Source organism: Sarcophilus harrisii, chromosome 1 (assembly GCF_902635505.1).
Source record: "Sarcophilus harrisii chromosome 1, mSarHar1.11, whole genome shotgun sequence".
NCBI classification, from domain to species: Eukaryota; Metazoa; Chordata; class Mammalia; order Dasyuromorphia; family Dasyuridae; genus Sarcophilus; species Sarcophilus harrisii.
In genome coordinates, this window is record NC_045426.1 from 490882019 (window position 1) to 490902523 (window position 20505).

Sequence of the window (20505 nt, forward strand, 5' to 3'; positions counted from 1 at the left end):
CATCCTTACATGACTTGAAAGGGTCAACAAAGTAAAATACTAATAGGTCAAATCAATATTAATTCATCTGCTATCAGGGCTCAGCTATTAAAATTCTTTGAAAAAACTGTATCATCTAAACTGAGGAGCAGTACCATATGAAACAAATTAATGCACCATATGTTCATTAAATTTCTATATTCCAGAAAGCACTAGGCTGGGCTAGATATCAGGCTCTTCTTGGATTTACCAAAACATATAACAAACATATACAATATTATATGTAATAGATAATGATATGTTAGAAAGGTGCAAAATAAAGTATTATATATGAGGTCTAAATAGTAAGTCAACTTATTTCCAGAGAAACAAAGAGGACTCCCACACGTGATTAGTTTTAAAAAAAGACAGATAGGAATTAAGCAGATAAAGTGGGGTGGGGAGGAGGGTCCAGCAGAGAAGTCTTAAAGCACAGAGAATAGCATGAACAAAAAAGTAAGAGATAAGAGAACAAAGCATTTTATTTGGGGGGTGCCTTAAGGCATCTAGGTCAGGAGTCAGGAATGCTATAATTCACATCCAATTTCAGACACTTAATAGCTATATGACTTTGGGCAACCTGTCACAGTTTCCTTATCTATAAAATAGAGATGATAATAATAATTCAAAGAAGACAAAAATCAATCACCTTAGGGTGTATGTATATAAGTATAAATATAAACAGTTTTCAAGGTATGTTCATTCTGGAGGTTCACACAACACAAAATTTCTATCATTGTCCCAGGACTTATAATGGAGTTAAGCACTTTCCTATTGCTTCTAAAATAAAAACTAAGGAATGAACAGTCAAAATAATTTCTTCTGATTAGTTTTTTGTTTCCATACCTTCAGTGAAAGATCATTTCAATGTGACATCATCCTCATGATATCCTCTAAGAAAGGACAAATAAATATGCTTCAAAGCTATAGGCTTATGAAGGCAAGTCATTCTACTGCTGACCAAGTACAAAACTCCCTATAAAATAATAGTTAAACAAAAGGAATATTTTTACCATTTACCTGGATGATTCACTTTCTGGATCACAGTGTTAGTCAGAGTGATATGTTATTACAGGAAAAATCTCCTGAGAAAGCTGTCTCATCATACAGGCATCAATCTCATAATAATATTTAAGCTGTCATTTCTAATCCTGGTTGGGTGTGGAATTCTGTTCAAATAAAAATACTATAGAGATGCTGAAAATGTTTTAGTCTTGTGTCGAGTCAGAATTAGAATTTTTTTAAAGACTGTGTCTCCATTTCTCACCCAGGATGGAAGTGCAGTGACTACTCATGGGTCCAATCCTACTACTTATCAGCACAGCTTTAACTTTCTCTATTTTTTGACCTGGGACAGTCTCTTCTCCCTTGGGAAGGTTGGTAGCTTCCTTGTCCTAGGAGTTCACCATATGAATCCCAGATTCAGTGTGAACAACTTTAAATATGTTGATCTCCAATTTCCCAAGCTCAAGAGATTCACCAGCTTCAGTTTACCTAGTAGCAGCAGGGACTATATGAATGAACCACCATAACTTGTGTCTTTATCTCCTGATAATAAAGAATCTCTGTGATTTAGAGTAATACTATCCTCAAAAACAATATTCCTTAATATTCATTCAACAAGCATTTAAATAAGCAATTATTACATGCAAAGCACTATGTTAGGGGACAAGAAGATAGACAAAAATAAAACAATTCTTGCCTCTGAGATGCCTTTGGTTTTTCCTACCAGGGAGAAACAACACATACACAGATAAATAAATATAAGATGTAGGCACAAAATACATACAGAGTAATTTGGGAGGGAAGAAAACTAACAACTGCAGGAGGCTAAGGAAATGATTCATATACGAGGTGTTTATTGATTGAGTTGAGATTTGAAAGAAGCTAGAAATTCCAAGAAACAAGCAAAAATGTAGAGATAGATAATGGAATATCATTTATCAGAAGCAGTAAATAATCTAGTGTGGCTATAATGGAATACATGAGAATGAGAACAATGTGAAATGAATTGGAAAAAAAAAAGTTGGAGAAACATTGTAAAGGAACTGAAATGACCATGTATTTTATTCTAGAGATAAGGGACTACCTCAAAGGTTCTTGAACAAAAAAGTGAATTGATCAGGCCTGTGCTTTAAGAATATTTAAAACCATATATCAAGCTTTACAACATTTATATTTCACTTTACTAGACAATTAAGACAAAAGCACAACCTTTGTATGCAAGTATGAAGTATGCAAAATTCTTATTGCTTTTTATTTCTTTGTACATACTAACACCTTTTTTTGTTGTTCTTTATTCCTTGACATCTATACCCACCATGTCAATAAAACAATAAAATAAAACATTCATGTTATCTATAATAACCACTACTATAAGAATTACTTTTATTTTTATAGTACCTTAACAATTTTCCCATTCATTATTTTGTTTGAACTATACAAAACCACCTTTGCAGAAAAAAACTGATCTAAAATGTTAGAGTAACTAGATCAAAAAGGGGGGGGAGATCAGGCTCCCACCAAAAATACATCATCAAAAGCAAGAGAAATGATTAAAAATAAACAAGAAAATAAAAGTCAAAACAATGAAGCAAAAATGAATGTTAATATAATTTTATATACTATAGAGCAACTGAATCAGTAGAAAATCCTATCTTGAATGAAGTCCTGGAATGAATAGCCACCAATTTAAAGAAATGAAACAGAAAATAATAATGCGAAGGAAGCTGAAAAATCACATGAGAAAATTAAAAAACAGAAAAAATGAATGTGAAGAAATAGTGAAGATAATGACCAATATGGAGAACACAATAGAACCCCCCCCCAAAAAAAAAAATTAAAAAGCAATGATTAGCATGTTTAAAACTCAAAAGAGAAGTTCATACAATACAGGACAGTTAGAATCATTAGAACCACAAACTCACAAGAACCCAATACTGAATTATCTAACCTGTTTGAAAACCGTTAGAACATGAGCTCAGTGAAAGAAAGGACTCTTATCTAGCACTTTTTACAGTGATTGCTTGGCACACATTAGGCATTTAATAAATGTTTACTGACTGAATGACTGACTGAAGAATCACAGTGCAACAACAGAATTAATGATATCCCAGAGACCTTAAAAAACAAAATAATACAGATATCGTTCCCCCAGGAAATTGACAAAAATTTCCAGTAAAAACTGGTGGAAATAGTCACTGACTATAGTAATCTAATGTTTGATAAACATAAAAACCTCAACTTCTGGGATAGGAATTCACTATTTGACAAACATTTCTGGGAAAATTGGAAATTAGTATGGCAGAAACTAGGCACTGACCCACACCTAACACTCCATACAAGATAAGGTCAAAATGGGTTCATGATTTATACATAAAGTGATACTATAAGCAAATTAGAAGAACAAAGGATGGTCTACCTCTTAGATCTGTGGAGAAGGAAGGAATTTGTAGTCAAAGAAGAACTAGAATATTATGAAATACAAAATGGATTATTTTGGTTATATTAAGTTGGAAAGTTTTTGTACAAACACAATGCAGACAAGATTAGAAGGGAAGCAGTAATCTGGGAAGAAAATTTTACATTCAAGGGTTCTTATAAAGGCCTCATTTCTAAAATATAGAGAGAATTGACTCAAGTTTATAAGAATACAAGCCATTTTCCAATTGATAAACGATCAAAGGATATGAACAGACAATTTTCCGAAGAAGTTAAAACCATTTCTAGTCATATGAAAAAAGGCTCTAAATCACTACTGATCAGAGAAATACAAATTCAGACAACTCTGAGGCACACACCTCTCAGATTGGCTAAGATGACAAGAAAAGATAATAATGAAGGTTGGAGGGAATATGAGAAAACTGGGACACTGATACATTGCTGGTGGAGTTGTGAACTGATGCAATCATTCTGGAGAACAATATGGAACTATACTCAAAGGGCTATCAAAATGTGCATACCCTCTGATCCAGTAGTGTCTCTATTAGGCCTGTATCCCAAAGAGATCATAAAAAAGAGAAAAGGACCCATATGTGAGAAACATTTCTAACAACCTTTTTTTTGTAGGTGACAAGAAACTGGAAACTGAGTGGATGCCCATCAGTTGGGGAATGGCTGAATAAGTTATGGTACATGAATCTTCTAGAATATTATTGTTCTATAAGAAATGACCAGCAGGATGATTTCAGAAAGGTCTGGACTTACATGAATTGATGCTAAGTAAAGTGAGAAGAATCAAGAGAACATTGTACATAGCAATAACAAGATTATATGATAATCAATTCTGATGGACATGGCTCTCTTCAACAGTGAGATGGTTCAGACCAGTTCCAATAGTCTTGTGATAAAGAGAGCCATCTGTATTCAGAGAGAGGACTGTGGGTACTTAGTGTGGATCACAACATAGTATTTTCACCATTTTTTTTTTTTTTACATTTTTTTCTTTCTCATTTTTCTTCTTTTTGATCTGATTTTTCTTGCGCAACATGATAATTGTGGAAATATGTATAGAATCTTAAGGAAGAAAATGCCTTCTGGAAAACTAGAATAGGGCTACCTGAAAGCTACAATGACAAAAAAAAAAAGAATCTTGACAATAAAATAAGAAATAAAGAAAACTGTCCTGAAGTGAGGAGGAAAAAGTAGAAATAGAAAAAATCTATTGATCACTACCTGAAAGAGGTCCTACAAGGAAAATCATAGCCAAATTCCAAAACCTCCAGAACAAGAAGAAAGAATCATGAGGAAGAAGAAAAAAAATTCAAATACAGCAGAGCCACAATTAGAAAAACACAAAACCCATCAGTGGCTACATTAAAAAGACCACAGTTATTAGAACACTCTATCAAACAGCAAAAAATAAATAAATAAATAAATAAAATAAAATAAAATAAAATCTAGGGTTTCAGCCAAAAATATCATACTCAGCAAAATTAAGCATAGTTCTGAATGAAAAAAAAAAAAAAGAAAAAAAAGAATATTCCAGACATGAGACACACTATGAAAATGCACAAAAGCGAGATGGAATGTTATGGATGGACAATTATGTAAACCAGTTTGGCTAAAGTAAATAATCATACATTTAAGAATCATACAGTTTTTATATATGAAATATAAAAATTATATATGTAGATATATTAAGTTCTATTATTCTATAGGTATTAATTCTATAAATATTAATTTAATAATTGATATTATAAATGTGAGACTCTTGTCCAATAATCAGTGGCAGACTAGAGGAGGAAATAAACCACTTAAATATGAAGACTGATTGTAGAAATAAGATCAAATGAAGAGGGAAGCTCATAAAGTTAAAGCTAGAAGGGAGCAATTAAATGAAAGAGAGGCAGAGAAACTGGTAGAGTTAGTTTTACTATGCATTAAAAGGAAAATATGATTTAATGGTGGACTTGAGTCTTTTCATGTTGTAGTGGTCATGGTATTTGCAAAAAGATCATGGAAAAAATTTGCAATGTATGTCAGAATCTTTTGCAAAGAATAATTAGAAAAAGAATTTCCACAAAGAACTCAATTAGAAGCCTTGAAAGTAAGGTTCCATATATGTACATTCTCAGTCACTTTAATTCAAAGGTAGGCATAAATGATGACAGCAAAAGATAAATTAGAAAATATATTTCAGGCTTAAGAAATTAAGGATACCAAAAACTTGTAGTAGAGACAATACAAATACCTTAAACCTCTACAGAATAAATACCTTTTTCAGGAAAAAAATTTAGAAGGTATTCAACATAGAAGACACTAAGTGACATGCCAAAATATAGAAATGATTTTATTTTAACACATAAGAAATGATCTATTAAGGTAGTTGAATCATTTCTGAAATAGATTACAGATTTATTAGGGCAAAGTTTAAACATGTCATGAATGATCAAGAGTGATTGTGTAAGCTATAGCTCATTTTACATAGGAGCTCCAGAAAATTAATTCAAATCAAACCATATTTTTCCAACCCACTTAGATTTTGCCAATAATTTATCTTCATTTTGGAATGATTTTCAACAGGAGTAGCTTTTAATAGTTTATCTGCAAGTTCTTCTGTGCCTTAGCCTGTTAGGTATTCAGTGATCTGTAAATGAAGACTTGGATCCTGTTTTTGGATAAAACAGGAAAGTTCTTAGGTAGGAAAAACAAAAACTGAAAAAGAATCTCTTAAGTGTATATCCTGTATGGTCATCTATTCCCAATTATTTTTTCTAATAAATGAACGTATCTTTACAATATTCGAATTGTTTAGATGTTCTTAAATGTATGGTTTCTTTTGAGTTAAGCTAACTCTTAATATAGGTAACATTTTGAGTGGTATGTACGTACACGTACACTCACACACAAGGATGGCACAGAATAAGCTGCCTCTCCCCTCCCAGGATAGGCTCATCACTTTTAAATTTACCACCATGCTAATAACTCAAGCCTTGACTGAAGTCACCTCCCTTATCCTCCTCTGTTCTCCAACTGAAGGAAAAAATATCAAACTCTTCCCAAATCCTTCTTTTATAGAAGGCAGAAAATGGATACTCAGTTCACTCTACTTTGCACCTGTCCAAGGAACAAGATGTCCCTGTATCAGTAACCAATTTCCTGTCTCCTTTTGTATGTTGTCTCTCCCTTAAAGTGTAAACTCTTTAAGAACAGGTACTTTTTTTCTTCTTATTAACTACATCTTCAGCACTTAGCACAATTCCTGACAAATAGTAGGCATACTTAATAAAGTTACTGGATTATTAAGTTAGATATTGCATAAAGACACATGCAAAGGAACCATAATGTTAATACTAAACATTCATTTTATGGAACCCTTCAAAACTAAATCATTTTTGAACTCTGAATAACTAACCTTGAATATCCCACATTGATTTCCACTATTTGGCAAATAGCATACCTAAGAGCATAGATTACTACTTTAATTATATAAAGTATAAATCCAGTAAGAATGAAAATTTGCCAAATTTGAATAGAAAATCTCCAAATATACCTAATGAGCCTTGATTTCATTATTAAGCCATAGCTATTAGTTTCTGGGATATTCTGATTTACTTCTAGACTCATATCAATAACAGTGTCCATTTACTTGTCAGTCATTTTCCTAGTCCCTAATAAAATGGGGTAGAAAAATGAATGTTGTTTTTGTACAATTGGAACCACAATTCCCAACCGAACTAAGCAGTTTCTAAAGGAAATGTTAACTCAAAATAATTTGGTTATAACTATAAAGCAGAAACAGAAGGAAATTTTCCCAAAACATAAATGCTTATCTATATAGATTTTCAGCTACTTTGAAGAAAATTTTGAAATATATATAACATGCATATACAGAGTTCTTTTCTAGTCAATGTAATATTGCGATATAAGGTAGGCAATCAAATTAAACAAAAAGAATCCTTTATTTCTTAACCACATTATTCTACAGAATATTATTTTAACCTCCACAGTTAACAATAATTGGCATTTATTAAACTGCTAAAGTGAGGCAACAGAATTACCAGTTTTTAAAAAAGTATCTTTTTAAAAAGAAACCTCTCAGGACTTATGTTTTAAAAGGGGGATTACTACCTACTAGTCCAACTTTAGCTTCTGAAATAGTTCTCAAAGTACTAAAGCTGAAATTAGTTTAAAATTTCCTTACTTCTATATGATATATCCTGAGAGTCACTGAATTTTTTAATTGTCTTGAAAACCATTATATTTAGGATGTGATACCTTCAGTTATAATACAACGACAACCCCAAACGATAGAGAAAAGAATTCTGAAAAATATTCCATCTAAAATTCAGAATAGTTACTTAATATTGTTGATAAAAATGAGAAGAAAAAAGGATAAGGTAATTGTGACCAATCAATCCTAGATTCTGACTGCCATTGCCAAGAAAAAAAATTTGAGAATTGGTTTGCAATGAAAGTGTTCAATACTGACAGAGAGAAGATCCAGTGCAGAGTCTAAGTTAAGGAAGAATTCTCTATATATAATGAGGTTCTCCAGATGTTCCCATTTGAATCAAGACCTGAAACACTAAAGAGCATCTTAAAAGAGATCCACAATCAAAGGAATTTGGTATTACTATCTATACAAGTAAAATCAAGCAGATCTAGGAAGTCTATTGTACAGATGATGGGATGAAGTTGAATGGACAATCTATAGAGGTTGTTCATCAGTATAGATAAAAATAAATAAGACATGGATTACTTTTTGAAAACAGTAAATCCTTTTAAAATGCCAAACTTTCTTTCAAAACAAAAACAAAACATCATCATTTAATATCAACATACTTCCAGAGGTGTGTGAATGGCAGTAAGTCATCAAATTATACAGTCTCTGAAGAACTAGAAGTGAAAATCACCAAAAGGGCACAGTAGGCATGAGCAGGTAATAACATATTACAAATAAGAACTTATAAAGACTGAATGGTGTAAAGGAAACCAAATAAATATACACACTTAAAAAAAGAAAAAAAAAGATGGATAAGTCTCAGAGAGAACAAAGAATACTAATGGACAGTATACATGCTTCCTTGGTAGTCTTGCAATGTCAAAAGAATGCATGGAAAGCGCTCATTTAGTTGGAAAGATTTCCTGGGATGTAGTTATGGGAGGACATGGACTAAAATCTCAGAGGATGAACAGATAAATGATGGGTTATAGCAGGAGAGAATAGCCTCCTATTTGAGACCATGAATCTATTTGAATATAATTGAACCTTGATATAGTGACCATTGGTCAATGACCCAAATCATAAATCAAATGGGCTAATAATAGAAGCTAGTATTTAGACATTGCAAAGTTAATTCTCTTTTATGCATATTTGTGGGTGCATGTCGTCTTATCCATTAGACTATAAATGTCTCATGGTCAGGGAATGTCTTTTGCCTTTCTCTGTATGCTGAGTGCTTAGCCTAGAACCTGACACAAAACGACTTAGTCAATGTTTATTGACTGATTTTATTAGTGAGTCTGCTTACTGTCACATTAAGTTTTTTAAAAATAGTTTATATGATAATAAATATAAAAACAATAGATTACTCTTTACACCAATTTATACTTAAGTAAATAAAATTCAAATTATCAAATATAATTTTTCAATTTAGTCCTGAACAAGCTTTTTTGTTCATTTATTCAGTTATTTTTTTCTCTAACATGGTCAAAATCACATGAACCCTGTTATTTGGGTTTTGCTTTTTCTGCTTGTCTTATTTATAAAAACTTCCTATATTTCTTAATATTCCTCATACTTGTCTGTCTTGATGGAATTATAATATTCCCCCTGATTGAATATACTATAATTTGCTTAATCATTTCCCCAATGGAAAACATTCAGACTGATTCCAGACTTTTTTTTTACAATTACAAATAATGCTGCAATGAAAACAAATAGGTACTTTGTTGTTTGGTGTCACATAGAACTAAGTGCTGCTTTAAATTAACTTCTCCTAATGCAGTATTCCTGGAGAAACAATAATTGTATTAAGTAGGAAATGGATGCAGTTAAAAGAATGGTGTTCCCCCTAAAAGAAAAGCAGCATTAGGGAAGTCTCATATATTAAACAACTAATAAGAAAGTAAAATAAGGCTCTGAGCACACAGACTGAGCCATCACAGTTTTCAAGAAACACTGAAGCTGGCCAAAAACCTTACTTGATTTTAGTGACAAATTAATCATATGGATGACAAGTAACTGAAGTTAGACCTCTCAATTTATTCAATTGAACTATGGGTCAAGTCCACATTTGTTCTATCAATAGCCACAGCCACCCTCATTTAAATTATATAAATTTTGGTTTATGTATCAAAGTTTATAATTAATGTTTCTGAATTTTCTAAATTATCAAGAAATAATTCCAATTGAAATATGTATGTATGTATATGTGTGTGTATATATATATATATATATATATATATATATATATACATATAAAACATGCATATACAGAGTTGTTTTCTAGTCAATGTAATATTGCGATATAATGTAGTCAACCAACATATTTAACATGTATTGGACTACCTGCCATCTGGGGAAGGGGGTGGGGGGAAGAAGGGGAAAAATTGGAACAGAAGGTTTTGCAAGGGTCAGTGTTTAAAAATCACCCATGCATACGTTTTGCCAATAAAAACCAGCAGCATTTACCATCATTTGATGGCTTTAAAAACTAGATAAATAAGAGGAGGTCCATAAGAAATTCTAAAAAATATGTTTTTTAAAAGTTCTAAAATAGATGCTGACTCTAGATCTGAAACAGGACTTTTACAGAGTTCTTGAAATAAGAATATGGCTGTGTGGGCATGGTATATATACTGTTGGATCTAGAGCTGGGGGACCTGGATAAAATGTAAGTTTCTTGAGAGCATGGGTTATTCCACTTTTTTGTATCTCTATCCTGGCATAGTGTCTGATTGTTTAAAAAATTGTATAAAATTTATTAATAAATTATTATAGTAAATATCTGCTTATTGACTAGGTGAGGAAACTGAGGCTGTGAGAAATTTTCTCTCTCTGTTAAGCTTAAAATACACTTATCTTGTGTCATCATTCCTTCATCTAAATAGAAAATGATTGAATATTCCTATCATTTTTTTTCTGACAATAATGCCACAAGCAGACAGAGCAAAGCTCCCTTCCATGATATTTCTGGTTGACTTTGTAGAATATAGAATATTATCTGAAAACTTTACCCATATGCAACAATGAAAAAAAATATTCTATAGGAATTTTAATTAAAATGTATGTAACTCTACTGGGATTATATCCCAAAGAGATTATAAAGAAGGGAAAGGGACCTGTATGTGCACGAATGTTTGTGGCAGCCCTTTTTGTAGTGGCTAGAAACTGGAAACTGAATGGATTGTCCATCAGATGGAGAATGGCTGAATAAATTGTGGTATATGAAAATTATGGAATATTACTGTTCTGTAAGAAATGACCAACAGGATGATTTCAGAAAGGCCTGGAGAGACTTACACGAACTGATGCTGAGTGAAATGAGCAGGACCAGGAGATCATTATATACTTCAACAACAATACTAGATGATGACCAGTTCTGATGGATCAGGCCATCCTCAGCAACGAGATCAACCAAATCATTTCTAATGGAGCAGTAATGAACTGAACTAGCTATACCCAGAAAAAGAACTCTGGGAGATGACTAAAAACCATTACATTGAATTCCCAATCCCTATATTTATGCACACCTGCATCTTTGATTTCCTTCACAAGCTAATTGTACAATAATTCAGAGTCTGATTCTTTTTGTACAGCAAAATAATGTTTTGGTCATGTATACTTATTGTGTATCTAAGTTATATTTTAATATATTTAACATCTACTGGTCATCCTGCCATTTAGGGGAGGGGGGGGTAAGAGGTGAAAAATTGGAACAAGAGGTTTGGCAATTGTTAATGCTGTAAAGTTACCCATCTATATATCCTGTAAATAAAAGGCTATTAAATAAAAAATAAAAATAAAAAAATAAAATGTATGTAACTAAGGTTGACATTGTTTTATAATGTACTTATTGAAACGTACAAGATATGATGAATATTTTTCTTTTAAAAAATCTGATATATTGTACCTCTAATCTCTGTATTCGTCCCTTGAAGAACATAAACAGCGAAGAGTTTGGATAAGCAGCTTCTTTCTTCATAAGAATCTCTTTAGCTTCATCCAAGCCTGCCTTGTTATCGCTGCCATCCAAGGCAAAGAAAGGACGAACAACAGTGTGATACCATAGCAGAGCTAATCTAAAGAAAATTAGGATAATGAAGTTTAACAAACAATTTCAATGGCCTTTGTAGTCTTTATTTTTAAGGGCATATATCCTGCACCCTCCAAAAACCTTTCAATTAGCACATTCTAAATATTATTCTGACCCAGATCTAGATTTGTATAGCCTCTAGAAATAAAATGCTGTCTTTTTATATATTTTAGTAATGTAAATACTCTTGAAAATCTCAGTTCATTACAAGTTAAAAAGCAGTCTACTCTTTTTAATTAAATGGCTAAATTTTAAAAGGAAATGGAAACATTTCCATTTCTTGGATCACTTAAAAATGTTACAGAGTCAAGTCAAACAAACAATTACTCAAAATTCAAACAATCATTTACTTGTAAATTGAAGGCAAACAAAAATTTAAAGTAAATTTAAATAATCAAAATATAAATTAAAAACCTTAACCTTTCAATCAGAGGCCTCAATTTCCACATCTGTACAATGTAGCAGTTAGACTAGATAGCCTCTAAAGGTTCTTTCCAATTCTAAATCTAAGATTCTATGTATTTTTAGCTGCTTTAAATAAGACAATTACCAGGTCCTTTCCACTTTTTTCAATGGATATATTATCTTCCTTCTTTACAACAAAGACAGTTAATCATAGTTATAGTGTAATAAATGTACTCTGATGCAATAGTAGATCCTAATAGCTAAAACTCACAAAGACTAGTGGTGTAGGTCTCATCACTTGACACTGATAATAAAATAGCAAGCTACAGTTTGAAATTTCAACAGACTGGATCACAGTAGACAAATGATCTAAAAATAAGATAGAACCTTTTCCTCACTATTCTAAAACTTAGTCATAAATTATATCTAGATATTAATTGTAATGGATGATTATAATATACTCAGCTTTGGAAAATTCAATAATCAAGACTGATAGAGCCAATATAACTTATAGAATAGGTTAAAAAGAACTGCTACTTTATTTCTTATAAGGAATTTTCATCGCTTAATATAATCCAATATAATACCAGTTTGAATGAATAAATAAAAATGATGAATAACTGGCATGACAATTGTAGGTAAATGAGAACATGCAGTAATCAGTCACATCTCTATAATACTTTATAATTTCCTCACAACAATAGTGAGAATTAGGTAGTGCAAATATTAGTATCCCCACTAAAGCAATAGAGAAACCAAAGCACTGGGAGGTTAATGGTCATATATGTAATTCAATAGTGGGGCTGGGACTTGATTTAAATCTTCTCACTCCAATTCAATAATCTTTCCATTTTCCATAAAATTATAGAAGATTTAGTCTGTTCTCTTAAGAACAAGTATCTCCATTATGCACGTCAACAACAATATTGTATGATGAACAATTTTGATGGTCATGGCTCTCTTCAACAATGAGATGATTCAAACCAGTTCTAATTGTTTAGTGATGAAGAGAGCCATCTATACCCAGAGAGAGAACTATGGGAAATGAGTGTGGACTTCAGCATAGCATTTCTAATCTTTCTGTTGTTGTTTGCTTGCATTTTTGTTTTCTTTCTCAGGTTTTTCTACTTTCTTTCTAGATCCGATTTTTCTTGTGCAAGATAACTGTATAAATATGTATACATCTATTGTATTTAACATGTATTGGACTACCTGCCATCTAGGGGAGGGGGTGGGGGGAAGGAGGGGAAAAACTGGAAGATAAGGTTTTGCAATTGTCAATGCTGAAAAATTACCCATGCATACGTTTTGCAAATAAAAAGCTATAATAATAATAAAAAAAGAACAAGTATCTCCCTAAAAACTGTTTTTATGCTATGAGCTTATTTATTCAATCCCTGCAAAGGATTATTCAGATATGAGAAAGGATAAGTTTATTAAAACTTCAAAATCAATGGAATGCACATGAATAATGAGAAAAGCAAGTGCCAGTTTGAGCTGCCTAGCTTCCAGAAATAAGAAAGTATCTCTGTGTTCTGCCCTCATTGAATAATATTTAGAATATTGTGATCAATTCTGGGTACTATAGTTTAAGAAGGATATTGTCATGCTGGAGAAGAGAGCAACTGGGATTCTGAAGGGCCTTGAGTTCATGCCACAAGAATCCAAAGAAACAACTGAGGATGTAACCCAGAGAAAAAAAGTTGGAGGGATGGGATAGCTCTATTCAAGCATCTGATGTGCTGTCAAGTGGAAAAGGGATCATATTCTCCCTAGCTAAGACTGGAGATAAGAACCAAAAACAATAGTTGTAAGTCACAAAGAAAATCCAGTCTCAATGTCAGCAAAAACTGAACTAATCTAAAATGGGGTTAAGCTGCCTTAGAGACAGTGGGTTCATCCTCCATGAAGGTTCTGATACAGAGACAGGATTACCACTTGTAAGATAAATGATGGCAGGGAATCCTCTCAGATATGGGTTGAGCTAGAACATTGCTAAAATCCTTCCAACTCAAATTTGGTAAATAAAAGACTATGGTTCTATTATTTTCACAAGACTGTACTGGTAGGTACTTTGAAAAATGATTTTAAAAAAGAGATATTTGCATTGTCATGTGTAGAAACTCTCTTTATCAATGCAGGTCAGCCCCTTCTCTCAAGTTATAGTCTTAGAAAGTTATGTAGATATAAGAGCATAACACCCTGTTGCCAAGAACATGGAAAGGATAAATTATTTGTCTGTAGTCACACAAACAGTTATATGTCAAAGGCAAGCCTTGAACTCAGATTTTCCTGGCTCCAAGGCCAACTCTATTCACCACACCATGTAAATAAACATGTATCTTAAACTAGAGTATAAGCTCCTTTGCATGCTAGGATTAATTAAGCACTCATTTGTAAGGTACCAGGCACAGCATTTATAGGAACAATTTAGAATGGTCTCCTTGATAACACTCCCTTTTTAAGGTATTTAACAGGAAAGAGTAAAGTGTAACTCCAGAAAGAAGTTCTCTTGTGTTATTTAATGTCAACTGACATTCCCAAAGACAACCTTCTATGATGTCACTGCTGACTACTATAGAATTAAGAAACTTGTCTAATAGCCCTTTGTTCTAGCTGAAGAAAAGCAGCTTCTCCACCCACTGTTCCAGCACTTGTGTTTCCAATTATCACACAGATAGAACAAAATAATAGGCTGAGTTTGACTGATGTATAAAATGTCAATCGTAGTTACAGCAACAGCTTACTGATTAATGTGACACAGAACTAGATTTCCAAACATTTAAAGTCTCTATAAGAACAGAATTCTTAGAGACCTATAAAATTTATAATGAACTTTCATAATTTCAAACCTAAATCAGGGAAGATAATCTCAAAAATACAGTCTTTGCACAACTCCAAAAAACATTTGAAACTGTAAATTGCAAGGCTGCCCTAGGCTGGTCCCTAGGTGATGGTGCTTTTCCAGCTCTAAATTTCAGATTCTATGATTCCTTCACTTATCCAGATTAGAGTAAAATTAAAATTCTTACTGGAATTTTAAGAGAACAAATGATCTAACTATTTAAAAGTCTACCTTACAGTATTACCCTCCAATAGAATAACAGCCACTAATGATGTGACAAGTTCAATAAGGTATCACACTGTGTCAAACAACTGATTGTTTTACCTGCTGTTTCCTTTAAAGTCTCATCTTTGATTGTAGTTTACTTACTTTCAACACTATAATATCTACCAAAGCATTGCAATATAGCTACTCACGTAGCTAAAGGAGCCTTCATGTCCTTACTTTCACTTGCATACATCAATGAAGAAAGGCCCTGTAGCCGGTCTCCAGGAAAACCCAGTAAGTTGATGATTTTGAGGAGATTTGGGGGTACCATGGATATACAAAGATGAAATAGTCCATATCCAAAGCTAACAGCCCCTTTCAGTCTATTTAGAGATTCCTCTGACACCCCTTCCACAGCAATGTGATTATCATTTGCAGCATCTGAAGGCTCTTCAGTTAGCTTTTTCTGATACAGTTCCTGAAGGGCATTGATGTCTACATAGCACTTGTTGTAGATTTTCCAGGCTTTTCTAAGGATCCACCCACCTTTTATATATGCTAAGGAAAAAAGAGAAAAATGAAAAAAAGTAAGGTTTCTAAGTATAAATTACCATATTCTGTATATAAGAACAGTTATGAGAATTTACAGTATTGCATATTTTCAGCCAATATGACAACCAGGCCATTTTTTAAAGACAGAATGACATGGATTCCAAATTTCATATGAAGATTATCCAAAATTTTTCATTTTAAATATTAAAATCCAGCAGATTCCAAATTTCATATGATGACTACCCAAAGTCTTTCACTTCAAATGTTAAAATACAGTCACAGTTCCATATGTGATCACTTAAATTGTTGGCGAACAATCTAAGTTGATTTGATGGGGGTTTTTTCAGTTTGCATTAACAGTATCTTTTTACACACCCCTATTTTATTTATAGGATGTGCAGTAACACAAGGGTATTAGGAACAAGCCATTCTCCTATTATTACTTTCAAGGCTCCCCCACAATTTTTCGTTACATCCTTTATCAGAATGTAGCTCAAAACATGGGTCACAAAGAAGACAATAATAATAATAATAATAAAAATACAGGTACACAACATATCACATCACCTAGTGGTATGCTTTTGGCAGGGGCCCTTCCCCAATAACACTTTAACCAACAAATTAAAAAGACGATTTAGCTTTTTAAAAGTTCAAATATGATCACTTCCACAACACAAAATCAGGAAATTATAGGGAATTTGTGGTGGACCAAATGTATATACTTTCCTCATCTGCAAAACTCTAACTAGCAAAAAACATACATACAACAGACTTGTGACCACTTGGAAACACAGGGAGAAGGATGAAATCAATGCTTTGCACAAGAAGAAAAAAAATTCAAATTTCAGGAAGTTTTTATAAAGAATTCAAGTGACCAAGGATGGTTGGGAGAACTGAGATTGTATTTCATTTGGAGATAATCAGTTCACTAACCAATGATTATCACATCTCCTGTGGGGGTCAATATAAACAATACATCAAGCCTAAAAGTAGTAAGTTATTAATGAATGAGTATTTGCAGAACAAAATTTAAAAAAAAAAAAAAAAAAAAACACCTCAATTTTATACAGCACTTTAAGGTTCACAACACTGTGAAGCATACAATGCCAAGTATTATAATTTCCATTTTGTAGAGGAAGAAAACTGAGACCCAATGACTTGTCCATGGTTACACAGTAAGTAATGATAGAGATAATATTCAAACCTAGGTCTCTTGATTCTAAGTCTAGTGTTTTCTTACTACTGCCATATGCCAGAAAAAGGGATAAATGGGCCCACAAAGCATTAATTTTTTTCCCTCTTTAAAGAAAGAACCAAATTGAAACAAAAAATTAAAAGTATGGCCAAAATAATGCAAAACTTTTGCAACCCAAAGATCTCAAAATGTCAGTGTCACAAGTACAATCAAAATGATTAATTAAAATTGGTGGCAAAGATTAGCAAATAACAAATAAATCTGAAATTTTAAAAAACATTTGAAAACATGAAAGTGAAGGGTGTGAAAATCATGGTTCAAAGTTTGAAAGAATTCAAAGAGATTCTTTTAAAGTCACAAAAGATAGTTTATTTATACCATAATTGATGGGCTAACTTCCAGGGAAAGTCTAGCAAATTAGAAATAGTTCAGGAGGACTTTATATACTGAAAATTTAGGGCTTAACTAGCAGGCTAACAGTCTACAAGGTTGTAAATTATGAAAAAAAGAAAAGGAAGAGTAAGGATTTAGGATGCCTTTTCATCCAGATGAGGAGTCAAGATGCCTTTTAGCAAGTATTAGCAAACAAAATGTGTTTTTTGAAGAGGACAAATATGGAGCAACAGATAAAGAGGTTTTATTGCTACACATTCCTTGGCTAGTTATGCAGTTTTGATTAGACCCTGGGCTCTGACCCATTATCTCTCCCCTTTCTGTCTTTTGGGAGAGGAAATTCTGGGGACAAAGGCTGGGGACCCATGAAAAACATGAGCTACAAATAAAATGCTTGAATCTGAGAATTTGTAAAAACCTAAAATTGTTAGCCAAACAACTATTAGATGAGAAGTATGCAAACTGGGTTTAACACTGAAGTTGTAAAGAATAGTTTTTGTGCCCTCAAGAGTTTACAATTGGGAAGAAACAAATACACATGAAACAAAAAATGAACAATGCACAACAATAAATAAATGCGACTGACACTAGATTACTAAAATTACCAATGTATACTGCCATACTTCTGTCACTGCCCCAGTCAATGTTATTTTGCAATAACATGATGACACAACTGTCTTCTTACATAAACCATTCTAACCTCTTCAGGTTTCTGGGCTGTTCCTGGTTGTTGTTCTCTATTAAGAGAGCTCTAGTTGCTGTTCTCTATACCCATGCCTAAATCAATAAGCATTTATTAAGTGCTTACTCTGTGCCAAACACTGCTAAGGGTTTATACAAGTGTAAGCAGAAAAAAACAATAGTCTCTACCTTCAAAAGTCTTATATTTTAATGGAGGAAGATAACACCTAAAACCTAAAAAGGAGCTGAAAAAGCAGAGAAGGTGGCAAGAGACTGTGACATATAGGTACCTGGTAAGGGGAAATGCTAAAAAGTTTGGAATGCAGCCTGTAGAGGAAGAAATTATAACTAGCCTGGATGCCTTCCTTAAAATGGAAAAGGAAGGGAAATGAAATCATCATTTATTAAGCACCTGCAATATGTCAGGCACTGTGGGAAGTACTTTATAAAATACTATCTCACTGAAAGTTCTAAGAGGAAACATCCAATTAGAGGCAGAGAAAGTACTGCTAAGGAATGAATTCCACACCTGGAATGAGACTTCAGATTGAAAAGCTTGGAGGATGAGCAAGAGGGTCCAGAGGGCCACCTGATGAGGACCACAGCTCTTCACTATTCTGATAGAACCACTTGCCCCTCTATAATATTATTTTCCATAACATGTTTTCATGGAGCAAATAAAGGACATTATCAAGCTAACATAGTATGTTCCCCAGATATTTAAAGTGCATGTTGGAAAGTAGCACAAAATTAGTTTATAGAAAGGTGGGTCCAGAGTATGGAGGATTTTGAAAATCAGGCAGAAGACTTACTGTGTTTTTAATACAATTTTAAAAAGTCAATACTGGTCTCTAAACAGAAGAAGGACATAACAAAAAGAATGTTTATGGCCAAAGACTTTCACAGCAGTATAAAAGACACAATGGAAGAGGACAAAAGAGGTCAGATAGAAGGTTTGCAAAAATAATTTCACCTGGAAATAATGAGAGCCTGGACAAGGGTAGAGCAGGGGCAATATCATCCTAGCCTCAAAATAAAAGGAAACCTCACCCACTGTGCATATTACATAGAGCTCTCTTTTAAAAAGTTAAGTCCAATTTAAAATAAAAAATGAAATGAACAGTCTATTATAGAATCTGACATCACAATTCTTTGTTCCTTGAAAAATATATAAAAAATAATAAAATATTTTAAATAATAAAATTCCATAAATTTAATGCTCTCAACTGTAGGCTGGCAAGCAGAACTTTAAATTTAGATGGGAGCAACTGAAGACAAAGAACTGATTGCAATGAAATTTAAAATAAAATTTTCCTTTAAAGGAACATTTTATTCTTACTATATGTTTGTGGCTAAGTACAATAACCTTCGTACTGCAATGCTTCATAATTATGATTCTAAAAATTCTAAACACTGCAAAGCTCAGACAGATGAAGATTGAGGGAACTTCAAACCAGGCTCAGTTTGTACTGCATACTCAATAGTACTACAGCTTAGAGAGTAAAAGTTCTAAGGCCAACGTCTGCAGCAATGCAGTCAATGATGTCACACTCACAGAGCAGCAGCAGCGAGGGAAAGCCAATAATCTGTCCCTCCTACACACACACACACACACACACACACACACACACACACACACACACACATTCTGTTCTCATCTCTTAATGATGAGATGTCCCTCTGAAATGTCACAGACAATCAATGAGCCTGTCAGCTTCTGAAAGTCTGTACCAGTGAAATGATTCATTGGCACAAACAGAAAACCATAGACAATCTGCCTAGTTGGAATAAAGTCACGGTCCAAGCTAGCTAGGAAGCAGGACTGGGGTCTCTGTCCCAACAAAGGAATCTTTGGTGCTTTGATCTGTTCATGGTAATGAGTAGAGGGTTTAATTGTAAAATGAACATATCAAGATATGCTGACATTTCCCAAAAGTAAAGTTTTATGGTGATTGAATAAAATGGGGAGGGGGAGGAAGGAGCAGGATGCATTTCCATTGGTAAATAGGTATACTATTGTTACCACTATTATTAATAATAATAACTTCAGTCCTTAGCATAGTTTTTGGCACTTAATAAAGTAGGCACTTAATATTAAGGCTTATTGATTGATTAATAATATAATTAGTATTTATATGGTGGTCTAAGGTTTTGCAAAGCACTTTACATGTTACCTCATTCAAGATAAACAACAACTCTGTGAGGAAGATACTATTATTACCCCCATTTTACAGATGAGGAAACTGAGGGGTGGGAGAGATTAAGTGACTTGCCCAGGGTCACACAGCTAAGTGTCTGATTCAAACTCAGGTCTTTCTGCCTCCAGAAAGCCATCTAGTTGCCTATACTACAAATATTATTTACATGTGTTCTAATATACCTACCACAGTAGAAGTAACATAGGTCTTCCTCCAAATGGTCCCCACCCATATTGCAGAACAAGCAGA

The 20505-nt window shown here is 33.1% G+C and overlaps 1 protein-coding gene and 1 long non-coding RNA gene across 5 annotated transcripts in view; one reads left to right on the forward strand and one right to left on the reverse strand.

Annotated features, from left to right (window-relative positions):
* The window catches only part of LOC116420596, a 69228-nt gene that overhangs the window by 43693 nt on the left and 5030 nt on the right, over positions 1-20505 (forward strand). The window lies entirely within an intron of this gene.
* Positions 1-20505, reverse strand: part of TTC39C (tetratricopeptide repeat domain 39C) — a 105851-nt gene that overhangs the window by 37156 nt on the left and 48190 nt on the right. For all 3 annotated transcript variants that reach the window (XM_031946519.1, XM_031946520.1, XM_031946521.1), the window contains 2 exons: positions 15447-15795; positions 11598-11766 (listed from right to left, as the gene is read on the reverse strand). In XM_031946519.1, coding sequence (XP_031802379.1) covers positions 11598-11766; positions 15447-15795 — 518 coding nt within the window. The remainder of the gene's footprint in view (positions 1-11597; positions 11767-15446; positions 15796-20505) is intronic.